Genomic DNA, 26,342 nt, shown 5'->3' with positions numbered 1-26,342 from the left:
TATAACACATCAGACTTCTCGCTGACTCGTAAATCATGGATAAAATATATTCAACGCACACAATGAAAAGTCGCAGTTCTAAAGTTTTCAATAAAGCAGAGGTATACGTTAACTGGCCCTGTTATATAGTTTTAAGATATTTTATTCTTTAGCAAAAAGGGTCAAAACTGTTTATTGAAAGCTCGTTGTTTCAATAGGGAATTTAAAATAATATATCAATAGAATGTATTAAATGATTCTATCATTATTAAAGAAATGTCTCCCCCAAAATCAGAGCTGTGAGAAGTGTGCAAACACGTTCTAACATGACTTTTTTTTTTTAAGTGGGAGGTGGTTCTTTGCACAAGTTTGTTCCACAAAAGTCTTCCATCACTTCATTTATCTATTTGTACCCCCCACCCCGTTCATCTGCTGAGGTCAAACGGTTTAATGCCGACAGGTATCTACAGACCATCTGCTGCGTCCACCTGGAAGCTCTTAAGACTGTAGACGGGCACCGATGACAAAACAGAGCAGCTACTTTCTGTCAACTCACCCAGATTTCAGTCACAAACGGATCCATCGCTGCTTCAGACGTAGCAGCAGTAAAGTTTCAAAACAACTTCCGTTAAGGGAGTTTTAAACTCCACAGCAGTAAGAGTCTGTGGCTGCACTTTCCAGTCCTTCTCCCCTCTGTGTACGACTCGGGCTGACTCCGTCACACACACTCACACCCCGGCACATGCTCAAGTGCTTCTCTGAACTCTGGCTTTTGTTCCACTCAGTCTGGTCTGTGCGAATGACTTCAGTGGAACTGAGAGGCTGCCTAAATTCCTCCCACTCCAGGCTTCAGTTCACAAAGCTGCACAGACTGAGCGAGACTGACAGCTATAACGCCCTGTGAGGGCAGAGGAAGAAACAAATGTGTGCACTCACATGCAGTCATATTTCTGTCCCTGTGTAACTTTAGCTATTGATGAAATCTAAGAAGATATTGCGCCGTCCACTGTTATGTTTGAGCAAAGCTGTGTGTCTCTGATGGGACAAGTGTTGAGACAGACAGGCAGCAAATGCTACTGTGGTATGTGGATGGCTCCTCAACGTGTAGGACCAGAGAAATAAATAGAAAAAAAATAAAGCAATAAATGTAATCCTCTGCACTGATTTCTGCTATAACAGCAGAACATGATCAGGAAGTGCATGTGAATATCTTTTTTTTTTAAGTGAGTTTAGCTAAAGCTAAATGTTTGAATGAACTACAGAAATTGTCTTTTGAAAGTGTGAATGCTGAATGTTGAACAACTTTGCTGAAATGTGCTGAAAAACATGAAACTGCGTTGTTAAAGCTAAAAGTAGCAGAATGCTAGCTAAGTTGAGCAAAACGTCAGCTCAAAGCTAAAAAAGGCAAAACTCTAGCTAAACTCTAAAATCGGCTAAAACTCAAACTAAATACTAAAAGCTTGAAGAAAAGGTTTAGCTAAGTGCAGTGGTGGGTACAGTTCTGCTAATAGGCTAACAGCTAATAGTGGAAATAATTTTTCTTTTAGCGGATTAGCGTTTTTGCACATTTTGGAAACCATCCATCCATTATCTTTACCCGCTTCTTCCTTTACAGGTCACGGGGGTCACTGGTGTCCATGTCCAGCTATCACTGTGCGAGAGGCGGGGGACACCACAGGTCTCCAGTCCATCACAGGGACACATAGAGACAAACAAACATTCACTCACTCACTCCCACCTAGGGACAATTTAGAGTTACCAATCAGCCTAACATGCATGTTTTTGATCTGTGCGAGAAAACTGGAGTACCTGGAGAAAACCCACGCATGCACGGAGAGAACATGCAAAGTCCATCCAGAATGGCCCTGGGATTTGAACAGGCGACCTTATTGCTGAGAGGCAGAAGCTCTACCAACTGCACCACAGTGCTGCCAACTTTGGAAACAGTTAGTGGAATTAGATTCTGCTAAATTAGGTTTTGTCAAATTTAAGCCCGCTAACAAAATTCACAAGCTTGTTCCTGTCTGTTGTGAGCGTGTGTCAAAGAGTCCGTTAGGTGTGCTGTTGGCTTACTACGTGTGCACGTGAGAAGACGTGATTGGTCAACACAGCTTCAACTGGAAGAAGACAAAGACGTCTGGTACAGACTGAGCGACAGTCATCTTAGCGGTTTAGCGTTAGCTTCCACTATTTTGTTTTACCTATTTAGAGTTTTAACATTAATATATAAATTTTTTAGTTAGCAGAATACAGGTTAGCAAATCTAATGGTTTGGTTAGCTGTGCCTACCACTGGCTAAGTGCTAAAAGTCAACAAATAATAGCTAAAGTGACAAAAAGCTAGCTAAAAGTAGCAAAAAGCTAGCTAGAAGCTGAAAGTTGCAAACTGCTAACTAAAAGAAATAAAAAAAGCTAAAGGGAGCAAAGGAATAGCTAAAAGTAGCCAAAAGGTAGCTAAAAGTTAAGTTTCTTAGAGGTAGGTAATGTATCAAAAGGCTAGCTAGAAGCTAGGTTGACTAAAAACTAAAAGTAGCAAAAGAAGAAAAAAGTCGCTGGAATAGGTTTTAAAGATACTGATGATTTTGCTAATAAAGGTAAATATTTTGAAAAGTAAACGTTATAAAAGCACAATTCATAGGACTGATCTTCCGAATGAACTGTTTTGATGTGAGCATCTAAAATACCACAAAGTAGTTGTATTGCAAAAAAAACATACAGAAAAACACTTAAGAAAGCCCAAATGGAGAATGAAATTTAAAAACAAATGGTTCACTGTAGTAACTTTAACACTACAAATATTTCGCTGGCATTAGATGTAGTACAAGTATGTGAGATTCCTGCTAAATAACTCCCAGACTGCAAGTGTTTGAAAGTCAAACAAAACCTCTTTAAACGTGTGAAAGGCAGAAGTGTGAGCTACTGCGCTCAGTCCCTGCTGAGATTTAGAGGAACAGTTTGCAGTTGCTTATCTTGATTTTGTGGCCAACGTTCATAAGAACAAAAGAACGTTGTTAGTTTTCTTATGGGTAACATTTTAAAAGCTGAACTTCTCCGTTCTTTAAGTTTGCATGTGAACTTACCCGCTGTGTGGGATCTCTGTAGAGAAGTCGAGGATGCTTCCTGCCACTTCAGTGTTCTCAGTCTCCACAGGTGGGACCTCGGCTGGTTTGTCTTCACACTCTTCTGGCAGCTTCACCTCTTCTTGCACAGTCTCTGTTGTCGTCTTTTTTAGTTGCAGAACCTCAGCGTTTGCTGGTTCTTGTGATTCTAACACAAGTTTAGTTGGCTCTGGGATTTCTTCTACCTTTTTGGTTGATTGTAAAATGTCAGCCTGCTCTTCCTTCACTTCAACAGGTTTCCTATCAGATTCTGAAGACTCGTCTGGATGTTCTCTTGTCTCAGTTGGCTCGACTTTTTCTGACTTTTCATCTGAGAACTCTGCCCTTGAGCTCTGTGTTGGTTTGGAAAGCTCTGCTGTATGCTGTGATGGTTTTGGAAGATCTACTGTCTTTTCTAATGGTTTGGGAAGATCTACTGGTCTTTTCACAGGACACAGAGATAAGATCTGCGTGGTATTTTCTTCAGACTGGTCCAGAAGTGGAATCACTTCTTCTTGCCTCAGAGGAAGAGCTACCTCCTCAGTGGGAGTTAGAAACTCTAGCTGAGGTGACTCCAGAGATGGGAGTGGTCTGGAAAAAATACAAGAGGAGAAGATTAGAGGGTTTGCTGTTTAGTTAACAATAAACTTAAAATGACTAAATAATTAGCCATGTGTGGAAATATGGTTCCTAGAATAGAGTGCGTAGGTATGTTTGTGTTGAGAAGTGTCCTTTGTTTGAGAGTAGGCTCGTTTGTGCCCTGGAGACCAGGGCCGATGTCACAGCTGATGTCACCCTTTATATAATGGGCTGCATTACTTCCATTAGAGTTCAACGGGCAGTCATATGACTGAGCTCGATTCAATACAAAGTGCAGCTCTGTGTTTACCTCCTCCTCATTCATATTCATAGTCAGACTGCTCGACACAACAATCGCTTCAAACAAGATCTGAGATTGGTGTTACTGCAATGCTTAGTCCGAAAAATACAAAAAAATTAATTCAGACAAAATAAACAAAGTTAACCAATTCTCTTCTATCATCGTTTTTTATTCTTTCTTTATACTTCATGCACTGAGCGCACATGCACTTGTGTTTACCTCGAGGTATCCACTGTATTCACTTGTTCACTCTGAGACAGGGACGCGGCATCTTTCAGGGCTTTGATCCAGTTTGTATCTGGTTCTTGGGCCGCTTGCCCAGGAGCAGGACTCTCGGACTCATCAGCAGCTTCTACTTTCGCAGCAGCTTGTTCAGAATTGCAGGTTTGAGTCTTTTGAAAGGATTCTCTGTCACACTGAGGAGCGGTGGCAGGGGGATTTACCATAAGCCCATCCAAATCCTGATCCTGGGGCATTTCTGATACTTTAAGAGCAACAACGGGGGTTGATGGGAAATCTTTTGGGTAGTTTGATAAAAGACCAGATGGTACTGTGTTGACATCAGCAGTCACTTTACCTGATTTATCATTAGTTTCTTCTGAAATAGCCCCCTTTGAGGGACAAACAGCAGTCTGGATACTGCTCAGCAACATCCCACTTTGGCCTGAGGCTGATTCACTGTCTTTAGCGTTTAATTTGAACTTGCCCTGATCTTCTGTTTCTTCTTCATCATCAGCAAATTTCACCTTCATCTTCGCTTCGCTAATAACTTCTTCCTCAAACGATACTTTAGTTATTTTCTCGACTTTGGAGCCTTTTATGGCTGTTTGCCCTGCGGGTGGTTTTTGTGTGGCTAAAGTTTTATTGCTGCTTTGTTGCTCTCTATCCTCAATTTCACACACCCCACTTTCAACACTCTCGCTAGCTAAAGCGACATTAAAATTCTTTCCCCCAGTTTCTGGTTGCCTACTTGGATCTGGGATATTACTAAATATCTTTGTATTAATTTTTTCAGCTTGCTTTGCACTCTGAATAATGTCTGCATGAACGCCACAACTGTCTGTGCTGAGCTTTGATGAAACAGAATTGTGGGAACATAAAGTCTGGAGTTGTTGTGAAGCCAACTCGTCAGATACTTCGCTGATCTTTGACATCTCAGCTGCTCGATCCTGGTCTTTACAAGCAGCTGACAAATTAGGCTTCATGTCCAGCATTGCATTTGTATCCAACCCTAAGACAGTGTCTTTATTCATATTTTTTACCTCTCCTGTCTCACCTACTTGAGAGAAAGCTGTTTCTAATCTTTCTTCAGCACTCTCACCTCCTGAAGTTTGTACTTCAGTGCTTTTCTCCTGGCATAGCACCATTTCCCCACTATCCATCAACTCATCTTTTTTTTCTAACTGACACAAACTCTCAGAAGAGCAGTCCCCTTCCTTTGCCCCTAGTTTTGTATCTGGAACTGGTGGCTGGGCCAGACTGTAAGTCTTTTCTTCCTCTCCTCCTTCACCAGCAGACAGTTCCTCTGTGAAATGTCTGGGTCCCAGATGCTGCTGCTGCTCTTGCTCTCGTTGCTGAGCAAAACTGTTTAGATCTTGTGAAGGGTGCGATTGGCCAAGAGCTGGACTCGAATGCGGCGCAGTGTCGAAGCTGCATTCCAGCACAGGCGTTCCAGTTTGGTGCACAAACTTAATGTAAACTGTCTGACGTTCATTACCAGACTCTGATTCAACTGGTGGCATCTCCTCGGTTTTTCCGGAAGTTTCGTTCAAAGTTTCACGTTTCGGTTCTTTTTCCCCGTCCTTTGTTATAACTAATGGTGGCTGTAAACGTCCAGCTTCCACAGCAGACTCTTTATCTGGTACATTTCTCTGTTGCGGTGTTGAGACTGTCTTTCCTGTCTGCTTCTTGCTGATGTCTGCTGCTTCCTTCTGATTATCCACAACTACTTCTTCATGTCTGTTTTTCTCTTCGGAGAACATAAACATCTGATCATCCACTTTGTTTTTCTCTTCCGTATTGTCTTCTTTATTGTTACCGTGTGTCTCACTTTCAGGCAGGTCAGAGAAAAGAGGGCAGCTGACATTCTCTGGATCGTCTCTAATGGATGTTTTACAAATAGGTTTAAAGTCAGTAGAGTCTATCTTACTCTGACATTGAGATATTACACCGCTGGATTCATCTTTTAACTGAGCATCAACTGCAACAGGAGACTGAGCTGCATGAGGCAGATTTTCTTCTGAAACAAGAATATTTACAGTATTGAAAACTGAATTCTCAAGTTCATCACTTGACTGCACTGCACTGTTTCGATCTTTTACTTCTGGACCAATTTTCTTCACTGTACCCCCATGACTGTGCTTCAAATCCTGTGCTAATAACATTTGTAACACTTCACTGCTCTTATTGCTGTCCACCTCTCTGGAGACACCAGTACAGCTTCCATCAGCACTGCAGTTATCTGTGCGCTCCGGAAGAGAGATATCATCGTCACTAATAACATCCAAGTGACTCAACATTGGGCTAGGAGACTGCACCACAAAGGGTGGATTGCTGACACAATGGCTGACTGCAGATTTTGACTGTTCAGAGGCAGCCTCCTTTGTCAAACCAGTAGAGCCGTCATTAGCCTTGATGAGGTCCGTGTTGACTTGTCCACTCTGAGGTGTTTCTCCTAGAAAGCTGGGGTCGGTGGGCTTTATCTGATGAGATGTCACACCAGTTGAGATCGTAGCTTCAGGTAACTCAGAGGAAGCAGTTTTGCAGGTAACACCATCAGCAGGAACTACAGATGAAAGCAGCTGGCACCCTTTTTTTTCTTCAAGATTCACAGTGACGTCTAGTTTTAAAGATGAATCCAGAAGCAGTTCGATCTCAATTGCAACTTTAGACTCAGCGTACAGCTCATCAGTCTCAATGCAACCTTCATTATCTCTCTGGTTCTGCTCAGCAGGATGAAACAGCTGCTCTGAGACAACCTCTATGTTTGCATCAGTTGTGTCCTGAAATTCTTCAGTGTTTGTCTTAAAGTTGTCATTAATTAAGCGATCTGTACAGATCTCTTTCTTGTTTTCACTGATCAACGTATCTCCATTATCCAACATGACATCCTTCTGGGACTTTGTAAGGTCATCTGCAATATCTGTTGCTGTTTCCTCCTTGGTTGGAACTAGGTTTGTGGGGTTCAAGCTGGGAGGATTAATGAAGGTGAAACTGGCCTCAGAAACAGGGTGATGCAAAGTCTCATGAACAGTTATTGGAGGCAAAGAAGCACAGTCCAAAGCTGGAACAAACGTATCCTTAAGAGGTGCAAAAAAATTGTCTGCTTGCTTTACATCATCTGCAAAGTGAACTCTGTGGTTACCTTTATTCAGACACAGATGGACGTCCCCTCCAGACACATCAGGACCACCACTGCTGCTCTGGGTTTGGTCTTTGACTGCTGCACTTTCATCCATCTTTGCTTCAGTCATGCTATTAGGCTGCATCTGTTGACTGTTGCTTGCTTGTTGCATCTTTTGTTTTGAAGTAAATAAAGGTTGTGGTGAGTCTGAAGACTGGAAGACTTGGTTGTGGGTTTTCTCTGGGATGGATGACTTCTCACAATGTTGTCCCAAATGCAACGCTTCCTCTGCAATCAATCCCTGCGTGAGATCAGCCTTTGTCCCTCCTTCTGTACTGCCGGAGCTCTTGGTTTTAGTGTGGTGAGGTAAAACTGTTAAGTCATGCTGTTCCTGGCATGGGAGATCGAGATGGTTCTGTTCGAAGCAGACGCCCTCCGTGATCGCATCAATCAGCTCACTCCAGCTCTGTGACTTCATCTGTGACTCGGCAACATCCCTGAGCGGACTCGTTTCTGTCTCAGCTGATGACACCACACCGGCAGAGACGTCTGGCTGGCTGAATGAAATTTGCTCTCCAAATATTCCTCCTTTTTCTGCCACCTCCTCTCCTCCTCCTGTTTCAGATCCTGCAGCACTCTGATCCCGACAATCAGGACCAGCGAGCAGCCCAAAGGGAGAAGTGTTGATACAGGCTTCTGATCGTAGCAGCTCCTTTTCCGTATCCCCCTCCTCAGCTGGCAAGGTCTCTGTGTCCGAGCCGCGAATGCTTGTCTCTCGCAGACCCTTAATTTCAGCCTCAGCCAAGTTGTGGGGCATTTTGCTGCTGCAGCTATCCTCAGATGCAGTCTGTCTCTCTTCGGCTGTGAAAACAAGTGTGCTATTTCCCTGTGAGCAGCTTAACGAGACTTGATGGGGACTGTCCAGGAGTTTGTCTCGTTCCTCGTCTGCTGAGTCGAGGCACTTTTCTGTTTCTCCCAGCTTTTGGTCTCCTCTGTTCTCGCTCCCTGCAAACGCTACTGTAGCTGCTCTCGTCTGTAAATCACACCTCGTGCTTTCTCCCTCTCCCTTGCTTTCTATCACTTCTGGCAGTGTGGGTGTTGTCAGTGGCAACGCATGGACCACTATTAAAGCTTTTTCAAGGCCACTCTCTGTGCAACTCTCTCCCACACAAGAGCTACTGTTTGGGAGCACGCTTTGATTTTCCTGTGTGGGTATTATTACATTTGTGGTAACTATAGCCTCCTGCATTTGTCCTCCACTTACATGTGAGCGTTCACAGTGATTATGATTCACAATACTTTGAGCATCCATATGGTTGTAGTTATCTGACTGACTGGGCCTCTGTGAAAGATCCTGACTGGAGACAGGTGAACAGGATAAGGCAGTAAGATGATCCTGACTGCTATGGGAGGACCGCAGTGATGAGATGGAGATGAGCATTCCCTGTGGACTCAGCTCCTGTTTGCCACCAGCCCTATTATCACTCTGTTCTCCACAAATCACAGATGGGGCATGTTCCTCTGACACTGATGCAGCATTTTGTGGTGAATCAATGTTGCACGCATCAGTGTTTGTTTTGTTTCCTGACTGTACCACTACTTTCTGTTCGCTCTCGGTGCTCCTCGTCTTCTTCCTTTTCCGGTGTTTCCTTTTCTTTGCTTCTTTGTTCTGCCCAAGCTGTTTGTCAGACTCTGAAGGTGCGTGTTTGTCTGATAGTGACTCTGACTGATTGTCCTCATCGTGCCTGCTTGTTCCTGTCTGCTGTTCTGGTGACACGTCTTTATCACTCAAATGTATGCTACACTCCGATGCTTCCAAAACTAGTTTATCTGCCTGAGTTTCACCTATACAAATATTGATATTGCTCTTAATTTTCTCATTTTCTTCCATTTTGACTGGACTGTCTGTTGTTGCTTTTGCAACATTGTTTTCCTTGGTAGCACAAAGATGCCACTCTGCTTGATTATGCCTCTGCTCACTGAGTGCAACATGATCTGAAATTTCTTGACTTGTCGTAGGTACAATTTCCGATTGTACATAAGAGGGTGTTTCCGTCTCTTCATTCATCGCTTTTGCTTTTATTGGTTTAATTTTTGAAATTTTATTTGAACTCTGAATAGCTTTTATTCCACTTTCTTTTTCTGCTGTCTCAGAATTTCTATCGGTGCCCAGGATGTAATCCCTAAAGCTGAACACAACCATCTGACTGTTACCATGTGTACTCTTATTTCCATGATCTCCATCGCTACGTCCTGGGTGGACTACAGTTGGAGGAGGCGGCGGTGACTCATTAGACTTATTAACTATCACTTCACTGGTTTTCTTCCCATCCTTACAAACCATCTCAGGGTTCGTAGGAGTGAGCATGCCCAGTGATGCCATTTGCTCCTCACATTCTAGGAAGGCTTTTTGGAGTTCCTGGTCTAAGAAAGTTGATGGGGAATGGATTGGGGATCCTGGGCGGGGTGCATCAGCAGGCGGAGGTGAAGCCTGGACATCTGGGACTATTGGGCGGCAGCCATCGGGCCTAAGACGAAGGCAGGGTAAAATGGTTTAGACCAGTCAAGCAGACAGCTGCTCATTCCACGATGCTGCCGAGCAATGCTATTAGCACAGGAGAAGCCCACGCTCAGGCTTCTGTGACAAGCGCACACAACAACACAGCTGCACTCGAGATGGCTATTCTGAGATTTCAGTTCTTGAGCAAGAACTGAGCAGAGCTGCTTTTAAGCAAATGGATGTTAGTGAACATATAGGTCTGTTCAAACACATACAACTCTAAGAAATGACATACAAAAGCCTTGTACGCATTCACTAAAAGCACCATATCAAGTCTTTAATTGTGAGATTACAATACTTTGATTTCAACTAATTTAAATGTGATAGCTTCTGCTTTGCTCTTTCAGATGAGATGAATGACATTAACAATTTCCCTAATCCCACAATAATTCATTCAGGCATCATGAGGCATGTGTCACTTTTTAAATTAATTTCCTTTGTGGCTTGAGTAAAACATGACTGGGAAAGTGATGGGAAGCTATGGTGTGTGCTCAACATTTGCCAGTTGTGCAAGATTAGACGCCACATAAAGGAAACTTGAATATAAAAGATGTTATAGAGCTTCATGCGACATCACCACAGAAAGTAATATTAATACCAAAGTGGACAGTGTTTGTGTAATATATTGAAATATCAGTGGAAAGTGTCAGTTTTCAACATTTTTAGGATTGTTGAACATTCAGTGCTATAAACTGTGGGGTTTAGATACAACAACATTGTAATTGTCAGATAATGTTAATAAGCTTTTGTTCAACTGGTCTTTATCATCAGTAAAATATTATATAAGTATGACTTTTTGAGTTGGGAAAACGTGATCATGTATTCCAGGGGTGTCAAACTCACTTACAAAAGGGGGCCAAAATTAAAACCTTTTTTCAAACCAAGGGCCAGTTTCAGAATCTACATTAACTTAAGTTAGATACCCAACATCTTTTCTTGGTTGCAAGTTCCTCAAAAAAAGTTTGATTGGTCTCATTTGATGTTCTCTTTTGCACTTTTGACATCGTAATCAAAGATTACTGAAAATGCTCAAGTGAAAAAAGTATTTTATGTTTAAAATATCATCTCGGGGGGCCAGATGAGATGTCAACGAGGGCCACATTTGGCCCCCGGGCCTTGAGTTTGACATATGTGATGTATTCAGATGCCATACTTAAACATAAAGTCCTTCATGGTTTGGCTCTACCACTGCTAAAATACTTTGTCCAATTACATTTACAACCAAACATAACTACAGTAAAATACCATTTAGAAAAATTTATTTTGGTCAGTTGTCATTTTCTGTTCGGGCTCCAAATTCTTGGAATAAACTACCATTAGATCTAATAAATATTACATCATTAAACTGCTTTAGGAAATCACTTAAGCAGTGGTTACTACATCAAAATTGTACTCAAGTTTTTAATAATTCTTAAATCAACTTTTTACTTATTTCTTCCTTTTTCCCATTTTTCGGTCATGACTTGTTTTTATTTCTTTATATAAATGTTTACTGTAAATTACACTACTTTTAGCTATATTTAAAACTGTCATAACGTATAGGTCATGTAAGTTGTCATGTACATATGTTAATTGTATTTTTTTTTATCTCTTACATCAACCTGCTAGGGGACTGCAGATGAAAATTTGTCTCTTTGGCTAAATCTGGCATATTTATGTGATGTATTCATGTTGATTAATACGTATTGTTCCTTTATGAAATAACGAAATACAAATAAGCACAGTTGTTATATTTCTCTACAAGGGTCACTACATTAGTTTTGTAGATCAGAAATCAAAGTCAGGAAACCTTCGTCTTAAGATATTCTGCTAAAAGTCTTCAGTAGTTCTATATTTCATTACTGCCAAGATTTTAATTAGAAAAAAAAGGAAGTAACAGCTAACAGGTAGTGTAAATGCTGTTTTTCTTTCTTTTTTTAATATTTATTCACTAACAAGTTAATTTTTCTGAGCGGCAACATGAACTAAGTTTCTTTTTTCCCGTTTAATCAGATTCCATAAACACTGTCCGTGACGTTCTGACTCACCAATCAGTAAAAACATCAAAAACATTTTGTGTCATTCAAGTTATTCCAGAGAAGTGAAACATCTGGCTGGTGTTTTGTCTGCAGTTAAGTTTAGGTGTTAACTTGAACGCAAGAGAACTTCTTTTACAGAATAATAATGATTAAGTTCAGCTGCCGGTGTTGCTTTGTAATCACACCCTCCCTCCCAGCACGATACTCACCTACCCCAGCTGTCATTCAGGCCTGTGCCTACTTCACTTGGCTCTTCATACTGAAGGGCGGAGCAGCAAATAAAGAAAAGTGTTTGCAGCTGCCAGGTTTTTCTACGCAACAAGCCGATTCCTGTCTCTGCCTGCAACGGAACAAACCAGATGTCTCCCAGAGTGACGGATTTTGAAACTGATACGTCCTTTTTTTTTTTTTTTTTTACACAAAAGTTTGAACTTTCTCTTCTTGGTTTGTCCTTTATGCTGTTTGAAACAAACTGAGCTACCGGTGAAAGTCAAATTAGCAGTTGAACACAATAATTAACACCGCTGCAGTGTGCCAAGATGTCGTTAAACGTTAAAGCTTCACTCCAATTAGAGCAGTCAGAGATGAAGACAAGAGCAGACTACCAGGCAACATATGGTGCAGAACTAAATATCCTTTTGCACATAATTTTACTTAAAACAAACGCTTCATGCCACATATGCTTCAACAAGCAGCCTCACAGCAATAACGTCCATCACACTCGAGCACGAGTTGGATTTATTAGATAATGATGTCATCGTTTGCCTGGTTTTACTCCATTATCTCATCCACTGCTGACCACATCCCCACAGCAGAAGCACTGCCGTACCTTTTGTCTAGAGCCACCAGTGGAGTGACTTCCTTGTGCTGCTGCAGGCCCACCAGCAGAGGGTTCACCTGCTCACATTTCATCTGTTCTGAATGACTGCACAAATCCACACACACACAGGGACAAATGGTAAAATCTCAGGTGCATGCGGTCCATATAATAAGCAACTTATAGGCAGCACATCCTTGTTTATTCAAATATTGCTTTACTTTATTTATCATTAATCCACCCCATTCAACATATAAGTCAATTGTTTTACCTTTTTTTTTTTTGGTTTGTGTTTAATAAGCATCATGCTTGTTCATGTCTTTATAAACTCTCTAGAAACTTAAACAACCCACAAAAGCCCAAAAATAATCACAGTTATTCCCAGTGCATGCAAAAGTCCTGCAGTTTTCCAGGGTTTTTTCGGTTCCTCTCACTCGGGCTGTGCTAACATGGGCTCTGATGTGTAAAACAGGATGTTAATAAAAAGTGAATTATTAGAAGATTGCAAAATCTGCAGAAGTGTCATTATATACAGGAGGAATCACTTCCTCAAAACGGTGAGAAAACACAATTTACGCTTGAAGCTGCTCATTTATGAACAAAATCTCTTGCATCATGAGTAGTTAATACATTTAAATCGCAAATACTACATTAAAGTACAGTTTTGTACTCGGTGTATTTATATCCTTTTTACATACTTTTATTTTGCTTGACTGTTTTTGAGTAACGAAGCTAAACGCTGAATCACGCTAAACACCACAACACTGATCATCTTGTTTGGTTGATTTATTGTGCTACCCACCCAAGGCCTGTGTTCATTCACTGTGTGTAGTGTTAGCAAAATATCTCATGAGCCACTGGAGCAAACCCAGTTCAAATATAAAGATATTGAGCTGAATTTTAATGTGGTAGTAGTCTTGAGTCATCCTCAACACACACTCCAAGCACTAACAAATCATGTGAGACCTCCCTAGTATCACATGAAACGTCGCATAACTAGACCTGTCACGATAACACATTTTGCTGTGCGGTTAATTGTCTCAGAAATTATTGCGATAAACGATAATATTGTTTGAAATTTGACAATAATTAGTAATTATTGTCAAATTTAAGAAGAAATGTTGGTTAATTTGCTTTGAGTGTAGTACCGTTTGTGACCACCGGATGGCAGTATAAGACTGTTTGAATTGATGGATGGATAGTGAGGGAGCGAGCAGCGTGTCTCTAAGCAAAATGAGAGGAAGGCCCCTTGACGTGACATGGGCTGTCTCTCCTTCCTTTTTTCAGTTCTCAAAATGGCAGATGTTCAGTGTGGTTTGAGCTCTTTAGCAAAGCATTTGTCACACAAAAAGAGAGACACGAAGAAACGATAAAGCCGATAAATGAAAGCGAGGTCGATAATTTTCATTTATCATGATTAATTGATTTATCGTTTATCGCGACAGGCCTATGCATAACATCATTTTCCAGGTTTGACCAAAATAACTCCGTCATTTCTGAACATATGATGGTTGAAAGCTCTGCCTTGAAAGCTGACGGGTGGTACATTCCTTCAAAGAAACGCCAGGCCTTTAATTCTGACTTGGAACAAAAACACACAATCTGAAACTTCTGACTAAAGAGTCTGAACGTCTCGTTCTGTTTCCTGCAGATTCGCTGGAGAAAGCTATGTCAACAGAACAAATCCAAAATGAAACTTTCCTAACGAATGTCGAGGTGAGTTATTGCCCGCAGTGTGAGAGTGCAGGTGTCTCCGTACCCCAGTGAGGACTCCCAGATGTTCAGCTCGCTGCTAAAATCCAAACTGGGCAGCAGGTCGTGAGGAAACTCCAGCTCCTCCTTGTCCTCTTGCTCCGCAGCAGCACCTCTGCTCTCCTCCACTCCGGTGATGACGGGGACGTCTGGGAGCAGCGGTCGGGACAGCAGGCCGGACTGGCTGCTGGAGGCTCCGGTCAGCAGGACCTCGTCGTCCCCTCCGCTCAGACGCTCAGCTTCGATCTGTGGGACAGTGAAGCCTGATGTTAGAGCAAGAGATACATGACGCAACGTCGGCGTGTGGATTTAAACAAGCGTGAGCATGTTGCAGACAAACAAAAGGGCGCCCACTCATCCTCGAGGTCAACTCATCAACAGACAGCTCCACCCATTTGTCAAACTATTAAGTAAGCAGTTGTCTCTTTAGTGGTGTCGACGCCATATTGGATGTTCTGTATGTTCCTTAATTACACACTTCTTTACCTTCCTATTCTTAGAATAACACAAAGGATGCACAGGCAACACCAAGCACTGAAAACGCACTCATTTTTTAATGATTTATCGAATATAATGTTCTGAAACTCTTATCTTTTGCTTCATCTGTAAGTTTCAGCTTAACATATTGTTTTAGCTGCATAGTTTATGCAACAAATCTAAAGATAAAAAAAGTCACACCTTTGCAATGTGAAGCTTTAATCTTTACAGATTTGTTCAAACTCTTTGCTCCTTTGCGTCAAATCATTCCTCAACTCATCAAATAACGACTATTGCCTGTTGTTTCTTTTTACGCACGCCTCATAAGGAAGTCTTCTGAGTTCCCAGGCAGTGAAAAAAATTACTACGTGAGCAAGAATGACTGACGGGCAAACCCGTGTTGCAAGATGGCGACAGGTGTAATCAGACATTTGTTAAAATCATCATCTACAGGTGAAAGTTTAGATTTGAACAGTGGTGGAGAAAGTACTCAAACACTGTACTTAAGTAAAAGTACAAATAAACAGACAAAAATGTACTCGTAAAAGTAGAAGTACCACATTAACGTTTTTACTTAAGTACAAGTAAATAAGTACTTGCTTTTTAAAATACTTAAAGTATTAAAAGTACTTGCTACTAATGCAATGGTCTACATTAAGTGTGCCTACCGTATGTATATTTTCTGTAATACATTAATAGTGTTGAGTCATTTTACTGAACAATGCTGCAGATAATACGTTTTTATTGTGTGACACAGTTCACACTTGGACTGGATTCTGTGCGTCAGAATTTCAGGGACGACCTGCAGAGTTAAATGTCATTAAGCAAAATAAGAGAGGAATGATTTTACCTTTGAAGGTTTTTATTTAACACAAAGCAAAACCAATGTGTCATTTTAACTGCTGTAAACACATTTAAGTAAAAGTTGTCTGTCTGAAAAAAGGAGCATTAGACCTAACAAAGAATTATCTGATCATTTCAACTCCAGTTTGTCATCAACTCTAGTTAAAATACTGTAGTCGACCTTGTAATGGGTCAGTATGAACAATATTTGAACTTCCTGACACCATTTTCAAAACTTGGACCCGAGTGTCGAGTCATTTGGAGACATCTCTTGTCTCCTAACACCCATGAACTGACACATTTTAATATTGCAGCAAGAATTTATTGTTCAAGTTCAGAAGAAGTTGGTTTTCAAAGTTTTTTGAGTCCAGTCTGGCTCTTTGGGGAGAAAATATGTCCTGCTTTACTGAACAGTCTTTCAATAGTCTTTCAATAGTCTTTCAATAATCTTTTATATAGTATCTTCTGGCTGACTCTCCGCGGTGGAAACCATTTTGGGTGTTAGTGGTGCCGTGAGCGCGCCCGGTTCTTGAATGTAACGTGTAACACAACGCATTGTAGAAATGAAGTGTAGTAGAAAATACAAATACTTAATGTTAAATGTAGTGGAGTAAAAGTTGAAAGTACCCACGTTTAACTCTACTTAAGTAAAGTACAGACACATGAAAAATGTACTTAAGTAAAGTTACAAAGTACTTGTACTTATTTACATCCCACCACTGCATTTTAAGTTGTGTTTTGTTTTATTTTTTAGTTATATTAACCTCTGACTTTTGCCACTCTGGAGTGCTGTCTGTATTTCTTTCTGTCAGTCTGACTAGGAAACAGTTAGTTAAATAGTCTCACACACACACACACACACACACACACACACACACACACACACACTTGGCAGCAGCATTGTGTTGCAGCAATGTTGTCCTCAAAGCACAAAACATACAAAAGCCAAGTCACCGTTCTGTAGAAATGCTCCCGTGTGAGCTGCACGTTTTCATTCATTTCATGCATCATGGTTTCAAATCCATCAAGCAGGTCCAAAGGAGAACACGTGCGCGTGCACACACACAGAAAAATGTGCACACGTAAAATGAAAACTTCCACCTTTTGTGTGCTGCAAATCAAATCAACTGCTGGTAAAAGAGTGCACCCTAACGTTTTTACTTAAAGTTCAAAAGAAGGAAGGCGGAAAACAAGAAACGCAAAACTGAAATCATATTTTACATCTCCTTTTGATTATTCATATCCTCCATTTTTATCCTGGACACTGATACTGGACCTCAGTGGGGAGGAGCTTTGACTTCACCTGGCTGGCTTCACCTAAGTCAGACACGTTCAGCTCAGGTGGAGGGATTCTTCCTTTCATGCAAAACACGTAGCTCAACACAAGAGGAAAAGCATTCTTTCATTAAAAAGTGTTTCTCTATATCAGAGGTGACCAAACGTTTTCATAGGTGGGCCAGAACTGAGTGCACCCTAACGGCTCGCGGGCCAGAAAAATCTGAATTTAAGAAAATATATAAGGTATATATTTTAAAAGTGTTTTTTTTTTCTCCTCATTTTTAAAAACTTTAATACTATTTTGGAGAAAGGTTAAAAGTTTAGTTTAAATTCTTGTAGATCCAGAACATTAAGAGCCTCATGAACATTAACCTAGTAAGTTGTTTTTTTTTCTTATTTAATTTATTAGATTTTTTTGGAACTATTTTTTGTGCTTTGAAAATTCATTTTCATTTATTTTCAGCGACAAAAGCCTAAAATGAGTAAATGTTCTTCAAACTTCAGTCCTCCATTTGGACCATGGACGGCCCAAATGGGTCATCAAGGTTCTGAGAAACATCAGCTAAAACAGAATCATAGAAAGTTCGAAGGGACACTGATAAAGCTGATATACTTGTCGATGATATCACTTTATATTCTTTAAAAAATGCCAAATTTCTCCCCATCGATTATTAACTCCACTGAAATTATTTTCTTTGAAAACACTTGTTATATTTAGTGAAGTTTTATGAATTATCATCCAAAATTATACTTTTTGGTAAGTCAGTGAATTTTTGTTGTAGGATAAAATGATTAATTATAGCTAAATTTCTGTATTGTACTTAATTTTGCTCATTTTGAGAAGATTATTTTCATCTTTTTTGCTGTTAAACCTAAAAATTATATTTAAAAGGTATCACCATTAAATCTAAAGAAGGTCTACATCTGCATCAACCTCTTAAATCCTGTGGGTCAAAATTAAACCGTTCTTTAATTGAAGTCGAGGGCCGCACAAAATCACTCCAAGGGCCGCAAATGGCCCGCGAGCCACACTTTGGACACCTGAATCTAACTGTCTTTGTCCGTTTGTGTTTGCTTGTGTTTTAGCAAAATATCTTGTGATCACTGAATAAATTTTCATGAAACTTTCAGAAAGTAATCATCGGATGTCCAACTGAACAACTTTTAGTCAACTTGTTTCAGGATGGTCACGTCAGCTAATTAAACTTAGCAAACACAAAAATGTCTATAACTCAGTAAATTTAACAGACGTTGAGCTTAAACTGGGTGTTTTAGTGGCTGGCAGTCATCAATAAGTGAGTGCTGACAGATTAAGTGAGATTATGCTATATTTTGTTCAATCCCTCATAAAGTTAATTTCAAAATTGTCTCTTATTCAGCGTAAAACGCTGATTTAAAGGGTGGAGCGCAGTGCGTGGCCTTTCTTTTTCAAGTATTTTAATTATGACTTCTCCAGCAAAATCTGTCTGCACATTTGTATGAGTGAAAACAACACTGCTCCGACTGTCACTGCAAACCTCTGATCGTCACTCCTGCTTCTCGTTTCTGCACCGATGTTACATCATCGGATAAAGGAAAACAAACCCTCTGCACCTTCACTGTCAAAAAACACAACCAAGAAACGCTGGCATCCGTTAGGTTTCCTGCGTCCATCTCTCACTTTGGCCACAAGGCGGGCTGAAGTTGGAATGGAAACTGTGAACGTGGGACGCAAAGCATGAGAAAGGAGGTGCGCCAGTTTTTTTGGAAAACACAGACAGTCCGTGTTTATACAGCCAACAATGATCCAGCGTCTCTCGCTGATCCTTTAAAGGTCAGGAGCTGGGTCACTGTGTGGGCATGTGGGCGCTCAGTGAGGTGGAAAATCTGCGTCCTCGCTGTAAGTTTTACCATCTGTCAGAGAGTAGTTGCTCATTAACCCACAAGAACCAAACAGAAAGCAAGAGCAACCCTCTCCAGGAGTACATAATGTTAATTTAACATGTCACGTGTTTAAAAGCTTTAATGCTTTACACATGACTGCTGTTAACATGAGGGGAACCCAGTCCTAAAGCAGGAGCATCAGTACTTACACAGACACCAGCTCCTCTCTGTGCACGCTCCTTACACCTCCTGTGATTACACAACCAGTCAGTTTTATCTGTATGTGTGTTGCACTTACCCAGCAGTGCTGAAGGTGACTCTACGTGCAGCTCCTCTGCCCTCATGCCATGCTCGGTGTGCAGCAGCCTCTGCAGGGCTCTGTTTAGCAGGGGGCCAGCCGACAAGACAAAAACATGCTGCAACACATGCTGCTGCTCCCTCCTCTCTCCTGCACTGTCAGCTCACTTCCTCCTCCTCTCCACAGGCCTGTCCTCCCTTCACTTGCTGCCACTCCCCTGTTAAATTTCCATGAACACTACGCTGGCGTGCACTGACAACTGACTTCCCCACAGGGAAGTGCTGATTCTCCTCCCACCTTTACTAAACTCTTTCCACTCATCTCTTTTCTGCCCCCCCTCTAATGCCAGCCTCCCTTTTTTCTTTTCATCTGTCCTTCCGTCTCCAAACCTGCCCCAGGCCTCATCATTCTTTTCCTGCTGTAGCCTCTGCCAGCTGACTGACAGTCCCTCTGCAGGTGAATGCTGGGAATTAGGCCAAGGTTTGGCCCTGCAGTGACACCCCCACCCCCCCTCTAAGAGAGGATCAGGTTGAGCTGTAAAGCTTTGGTTGCAAACACATGTGGGCACGTATCCTTTCATCAACTTTGACCTTTTAATGATACCGATCGTCACTGTTATCACCACAAACAGCGTTGCTGCACACAAATCAGTAACTGAATACTTCCATCTGCTTGTGACTCATCTAACAAACACACGCACAAAACGCTGTGCACAAAAGCGTGCAAACAGTTTTTGGTTTTTTTAGGAAAGGGTATTGGAATGTCTTCAGGATCATATCCTGGAGGACGTGTTATCAAATGTCGTGACTGTTTGAACACAATATCAGGAGAGTTAAATGATCTCTGCAGCTTATTGCAGCACACCTGACTAAGCAAACGATTACCTCACCTGAAGTTAAACTGTTAGAAAAGTCACAATAATCTTTAAAGGAATACTTCAGCCTTTTTGAAATGTGTTTTTTTAGGAACAGGTTTGAAATAATTAATTCCTTGCCTGTTTTGAACAGAACAGTTCATGCAAACACATTTATATCAATGTCAAGTTCCCATTAAATGGTACCGTATTTGCTGACGTATAAGTCGCATCAGTCCAAATGGGTCTAATAAAGTGGAATAAAAAAACATAAATACATCGCTTCGCTGTATTACTCGCATCTATTATGCGTCACCGCTGACCACCCGGAAACGTGGGCCGGTGTTGTGCCAAAAATCGATTGGCTGCCAAATGGCGGCCGCAGGAGCGTGCACGGGGTGACTTTAACAAGAATTTAACAAGATTAACACTTAAAAACAATTATTTGTTTGCTCAAAATTATAGTAAAGGTGTGTCTCAGTTTAACTTTTCCTTAATAAATGCACTTTGACGGTCAAATCAGCTGCATTTTCCAAAATTGATTTGCGGGAGCGGGAGCGCGCAGAGGGAGGACTCGCTGTGCATTTCTTCAAAATGTAATAAGATAACCACCTAAAAACAATTACCGGTATTCGTTTGCGTGACATTATAGCAAAGGTTAGTCTCAGTTGAACTTTTACTTAATAAATGCACTTTAATGGTCAAATCAGCTGCATTTCTCCTGGGCGGCGCCGTGAAATGCAGCTGATTTGATGTTTGCTCCAGGAGTTCCAAAACGAGACGAAGGTGGCTTGTATGGCAAGCCAAGTGTCTCATTAATAGCCACTTTTACCTATTAATGAGACACTTGGCTTGCCACATTCGTTGAAGGCCCTCTAGTGGCTGAAAATGGTAGTGTTCAATATTTTCCATGTCAGAATGAATGAAATCGTCAGATCTCAGCCCAAAATTGGGTTATGAATATGAGAAAATAAACATAAATACATCACTTCGCTGTATAAGTCACATGGCATGCTAATCTATGCAAAAAGGTGCCACTTATACAGCAAAAAGTACAATAATTTTAATGACAATTTTAAGTGCACCAGCGGCAGCGAGATGTCCTGTTCCTGTGCATCCAGGGGTCACATCTGACCGTTTATTAAAAATGCAGCTGAAATAACCATGTAATGCAAAATTACAAAGGTGTAAAAGTTTAAATACTAGCTTTCCTATAAGCCACTATAAAACGTTGAAGATAGGAGCCATTAAAATGTGGTTTAAGTAGGTCCAATAGGACTGGTTGATAAGGTCTGAACAAACCAGCTAACAGGGGATTTTATCTTAAAACAGCTCCGATCTTTGAGTTTGTATAGCAGTTTGTGCAAATGCTGTTATTTAAACCTTCACACATGAATTACATGAACATTTCAGCAGAAATATTAAGACATTTCTGCCAGACGTGACTTCTGGATACCACAGAAGTGTCATAGCTACTCTTGGTGCTATTTACGATTGTAAATAAGAATGTATTAACACAGGGGTGTCCAAACATTTTCATATGTGAGCCACAAAAATGTGAATTTAACGCGCAACGTGAACATTTTGGAGAAAGGACAAAATTTTACTAATTTTGGTGGAGAAAGTTTTAAATTGTTGTAGATCCAAAACGTTAAAAGCCTTATAAATACTAAGCTTGTGTTTTGTAAAAAGGATTTAAGTTATTTGATTTGTTGGGTCTATGATTGTTGTTGTTTTCTTGTGTTTGAAAAGTTTATTTTAGTCTGTTCTCAGCAACAAAAGCGTAATTTGAGTAAGTGTCCTTTTAAAAAGGGGTCGATCAGCCTTTTGGACCACGGACGACGCAAAAGGCTGATCCAAGTTCTGAAAAATCGTCCGGCTGTCAGTCGCTACAACAGATTCATAGAAGGTTTGATAAAGTTGATCAACTCGTATGTAGATGATACCGTGTTATATTAATTTTAAAATGTCCATTTTCTCTCTTGATTATTTTACCAACTGCAATATTTAACCAAGTTTTATGAATCGTTATCCAAAAGTCTCATTTCTGGTAGAAATCAGCAAAGATTTGTGGTGCTTTGTACCATGAAGTGTAAATAAAAAGATTATAGCCAAAGGTTTGTATTTTGTTTAAGATTGCTCATTTTGAGAAGATTGTTTTTCATCTATTTTGCTATATATATATATATATATATATATATATATATATATAAATTAAAAAAAGGATTACCAGTGAATTTGCAGAAAGTCTGCATCAACCTCTGGCCAAAATGATGCCATTATTAAACTGCAGTTGTGGACCACACAAAATCACTCCAAGGGCCGCAAATGGCCCTCGGGCCGCACTTTGGACACCCCTGTATTAACATGTAATGTCAAGTTGACAACAATTTTAAGGTTTCCAAAACAGTGCTCACATGAATTGCAATCACTATTCTAAAGATAGGAGCTGCTTTGGGACAGAAGCGATCCTCTTTGGTCTTCGTTTCCTTCAGACTAGCCGTTAGCTCATCACTTGTGTCAGAATTAAACTGTGTTTGCAAACGGAGGCTAATCCAGAAGTACCAGTTAGAGATAAATGATTAAAAATGGCCAAACTATTCCTTTAAGCGTTAGAAGTTATGATCATTAAGCTGGACAGAGCCTTTCATTATATTAAAATGACACTACCAATAATTCAAGCTTAATTTTAATTAAAAAAATTAATTAATTAAACATCTTACTTTATAGAAGAAGCAGTGCAAGCTAATATTATTAACACATTTCACACTTACACACATTTTCCCAGAAATACCTGCAGGGATTCACTCTGATTTTCTTTAGGTGGAAACAGAACCACGTTTTCAGGAGCGCCCTCTTCTGGCTGCGACGGGAAATTAAAATGTTTCATAAATAAAATAAATAAAAACAAATAATAAACTGTGCAAAAGATACATTTTGTGGTTGCATCAAAGCATTGTGAACAAATCGCTTCCATTTTTCTCAGAAAATAAAGTTAACCACTCCTGCATCACACGGTAATCTGATCATTTGTGATGAATTAATGAGCCAAAAGCTCATGAAGCAAATTATTTTTTTAATCCAATTAGGTTAATCTCGCATTTCATTCTTCTACTAACATGTGGCAATTACTGGTTTTCTTCATAAAACTCTTTTGAAATAAAAAAGATCAGGTGTCCAAAGGAGAAATGGATTTCACAAACATTTAGACGGAATGGTTGATGTATAAAGATGTGGAGAATTAAATGTAGGGGCGATAAAATCAATAATAAAAACATCATCATGAACTACATCAAATGGTTCAGTCTGTTTCAAGACACGATGATGTGCAATTCTAAAATGCAGGTATGCACTCAATGTCAACAGACTGGGGGTAAAAGGACTAACACATTAATTATTGGGTTTCTCCATCCCAAACGTCTCTTTCATGGATGTTGCCATAGTTGATCTCTTTTCGGTAGATAAACAAATGCACGGGGTGGGTGGGAGCCGTTCACAAGTTTACTTTTATTTATTTTGAATTTAGGGACAAATTATTGTCTGTGTCTGTTGCATTCCTTGAGTTCATCTTTTAGTTTTGTTTCTCCTCCTTGTGTTCGGTTCCCGTCACACCTGTCTCCGTCTCTAATCGCCCCAGGTGTTTGTCATCATGTCTCGTGTCCTCTGTCATTTGTCTGTGGATTATCCTTCCTAGACCTCATGTTCTGTGTCTGCTCTGCTCGTCTTCTCCCTAAAAGCACGTTTTTGGCTGCCCAGTCAGCGTTTTGTTTTTGTTACTGTAAAAAAAAAAGTAATTGTGAACATTTATGAAGCACCCACACTATTGTGAGCCTTTTTTTTTCCCCCTGTACATTTTTCCGACTCTATCTCGTCCCGCAGTTTTCAGGCTATTTTAACAAGTCGTATATCAAAAAAGTTTAACTCATAGGTTGCTATGACTTTTGGAATACTTTTTGAAATATTTAGCCTTTTCTGCCTTTTTTTTCCCTCATAGAAAATGAACTGAGCTCATTTTACATCCTTCAAATCTTTAGATCTGTTTACAGCCTTTTACTGATCCTTTGACATTTGGTTCTGGTTCAGCTTCTTTCAGCTTCCTTGTGCAAATTTAAACTTATTTTCAGCTACTTTGTAGATTGTTTCTGCTAACTAAAACATTTTTGTGCTTCTTGTAACTTCTATCTGCTGTTTTCAGCATGTTATGCTCCTTCCAGCTTATTTCTGCAAGTTTAAACTTTTTACTATTTAGCTATTTTATGCTAATTTTAGCTTTATCAGCTAATTCCACATTTTTTTGCGCTCATTTCAGCTATTTTAAGACTAATTCAGCAAAACTGTGCTCTCTCCCCTTCCTTCTGGTGATTTAAGCTTATTTCTGCCTTTTTAGCTACTTTTCAACAGTTTTTATTTTTTGCTAATTTCAGCTTTTTCAGATAATTTCCACTTTTTCGTGCTCATTTCTGCTTCTTTCAGCCTAATTGGGCAAACATGTTCGTTCTACTTCTTTCTGCTAATTTAAACTCGTTCTGCCTTTTCAGATAGCTTTTCAGCTTTTTTAGCTAATTTCAGCTGTTTTTAAATAAATTTAAGTTCTTCTTGTAAATTATGCTACTTTCAGCCTAACTAGCATCTTTATGCTAATTTCAGCTTGTTATGCTCCTTTCAGCTTTTTTTCTGCTAGCTTAAGTGCTTTTTTCTGCAATTGCAGCTACTATTTAGCTGTTTTATGCTCATTTTAGTTTTTTCAGCTAATTCCACATTTGTTTAGCTCATTTCAGCTCTTTCCACATTGAAGACTGACTTTTCAGCTTCTATTCAGCTATTTTTTGCTAATTTAATACAATTATTATTATTTAATATCATTTTTATTATTATTAATTTAATTAAAAATAGCTAATTTCTTAATTTTTGTGCTCCTTTCTGCTTATTTAAACCCAATTCTACAAATATATGTTCTGCTAACACTAACTTGTTCTATCATTTCAGCTACATTTCAGAATGCTTTAGCTAATTTCAGCTGGTTTTTTTTAGCAAGTTCTTCAGAAATAAGCATTCACACTGCTTTTTTGCAGAAAATGTAATTTCTCTAGTTATTATTTTTACTCTCGAGTCTCCTGCCTCTTGCACGTGGCTTCGACCTCTAACAACAGAACCATGTCAGGTTTCTCTTGTACTTCCTTGTCTTTTGAGTTTCTTGTGTTTCTCTTGTCATCGGTTCAGTCCTCCAGGTCAGCTCCTGCTCCTCCCACCTCTCACCTGCTCCTCATCCTGGATTAGTCTGTGTAGCTGTTCGTGTCTGTGTACTCCCCAGCTCTTCCTTGTGAGTATTTTGCTGCCACGTCAGTTCTTTGGTTTTTGTTAAATAGTTTTTCTAATTTTACCCTCAAGTCTTTCCCAGAGTTTTTGTCTGAGCTCTTGAATCCTTGTGACATGTGAATGTGATTAAAAAAGGTTGTACAGAATTTGTTTTCATGATTTCTTTTTTGACCCGTGCAATGAGTACCTGTAAATGTGACACATCCATGAGTTCAATGACATTAAAAAAATATCAAATTTTACCTTACGATTAGTTTTACTCTAGACTTTTACATAATATTATTTTAATGCTCGTTAGAAAAGCCTCCGTTTAAAACAAAAAAGTCTACATCTGCTTCAGTAAAGCCAGGGATTAGTATGAGCATTAGTTTTGTTAGTCTTCCAGGTTTAGAAGAGTTCAGGGACAGGAGGAGCAAGAAGTCTTGCCCTTACCAAAGCCTCAGTTGTGCTGCTCTCATTCCCCATGGTTCAGCTGGGTGCAGGGCCACAACTGCCCAGACCATCAGCCTCTCACAACAGCTGGCTGAAAGACACGAAGAGCATCAGCGAACAACTCATTACTGCTTAACGTGGAGCCAGAGTGAGGTGTCCATCAGTAGTCCCAGATTGTTCCTCTGGAGGATTAGGAGTCTTTGTTATGGAGTTGGAACCAGCATGATGTGAGTAGGAATGGTGTGTGTGTGTGTGTGTGTGTGTGTGTGTGTGTGTGTGTGTGTGTGCTGGTGAAGGGATTAAAAATCTCTGGTGCAAGACCAGCCTCTAGGGTCAAAGTGCAGTGTGGCCTTAACGGCGGGACTGACAGAGTTCCTATTATGCAGTTATAATCAAATGTTTCTTCATAACACCGTCCATGTTGGTTTAAAGTAATTGAAGCACAGACTCTGAGGTTCAGAGCATCCATGCACGTGATGAGACTGACAGTAGCACTGCAGTGACTGAGGCACTTCTGCAAGGTAATCCTAGATTGT

At 40.2% G+C, this 26,342-nt stretch overlaps 1 protein-coding gene across 6 annotated transcripts in view; it reads right to left on the bottom strand.

Moving 5' to 3' along the window:
* Positions 1–26,342, bottom strand: part of tacc2 (transforming, acidic coiled-coil containing protein 2) — a 77,793-nt gene that overhangs the window by 45,402 nt on the left and 6,049 nt on the right. For 5 of the 6 annotated variants that reach the window (XM_037678337.1, XM_037678345.1, XM_037678353.1 and 2 more), the window contains exons 2-3: positions 14,454–14,692; positions 3,059–3,667 (exon numbers count right to left, since the gene is read on the bottom strand). In XM_037678337.1, the coding sequence (XP_037534265.1) occupies positions 3,059–3,667; positions 14,454–14,692 (848 nt within the window). Of the gene's footprint in view, positions 1–3,058; positions 3,668–4,175; positions 4,586–14,453; positions 14,693–26,342 lie in introns of those variants that run through there. The other variant, XM_037678360.1, reaches the window with a different exon arrangement.

Source organism: Nematolebias whitei, chromosome 1 (assembly GCF_014905685.2).
Source record: "Nematolebias whitei isolate Nwh7 chromosome 1, NemWhi1, whole genome shotgun sequence".
Lineage (NCBI taxonomy): Eukaryota > Metazoa > Chordata > Actinopteri > Cyprinodontiformes > Rivulidae > Nematolebias > Nematolebias whitei.
This window is presented reverse-complemented; position numbering and strand designations above follow the sequence as displayed.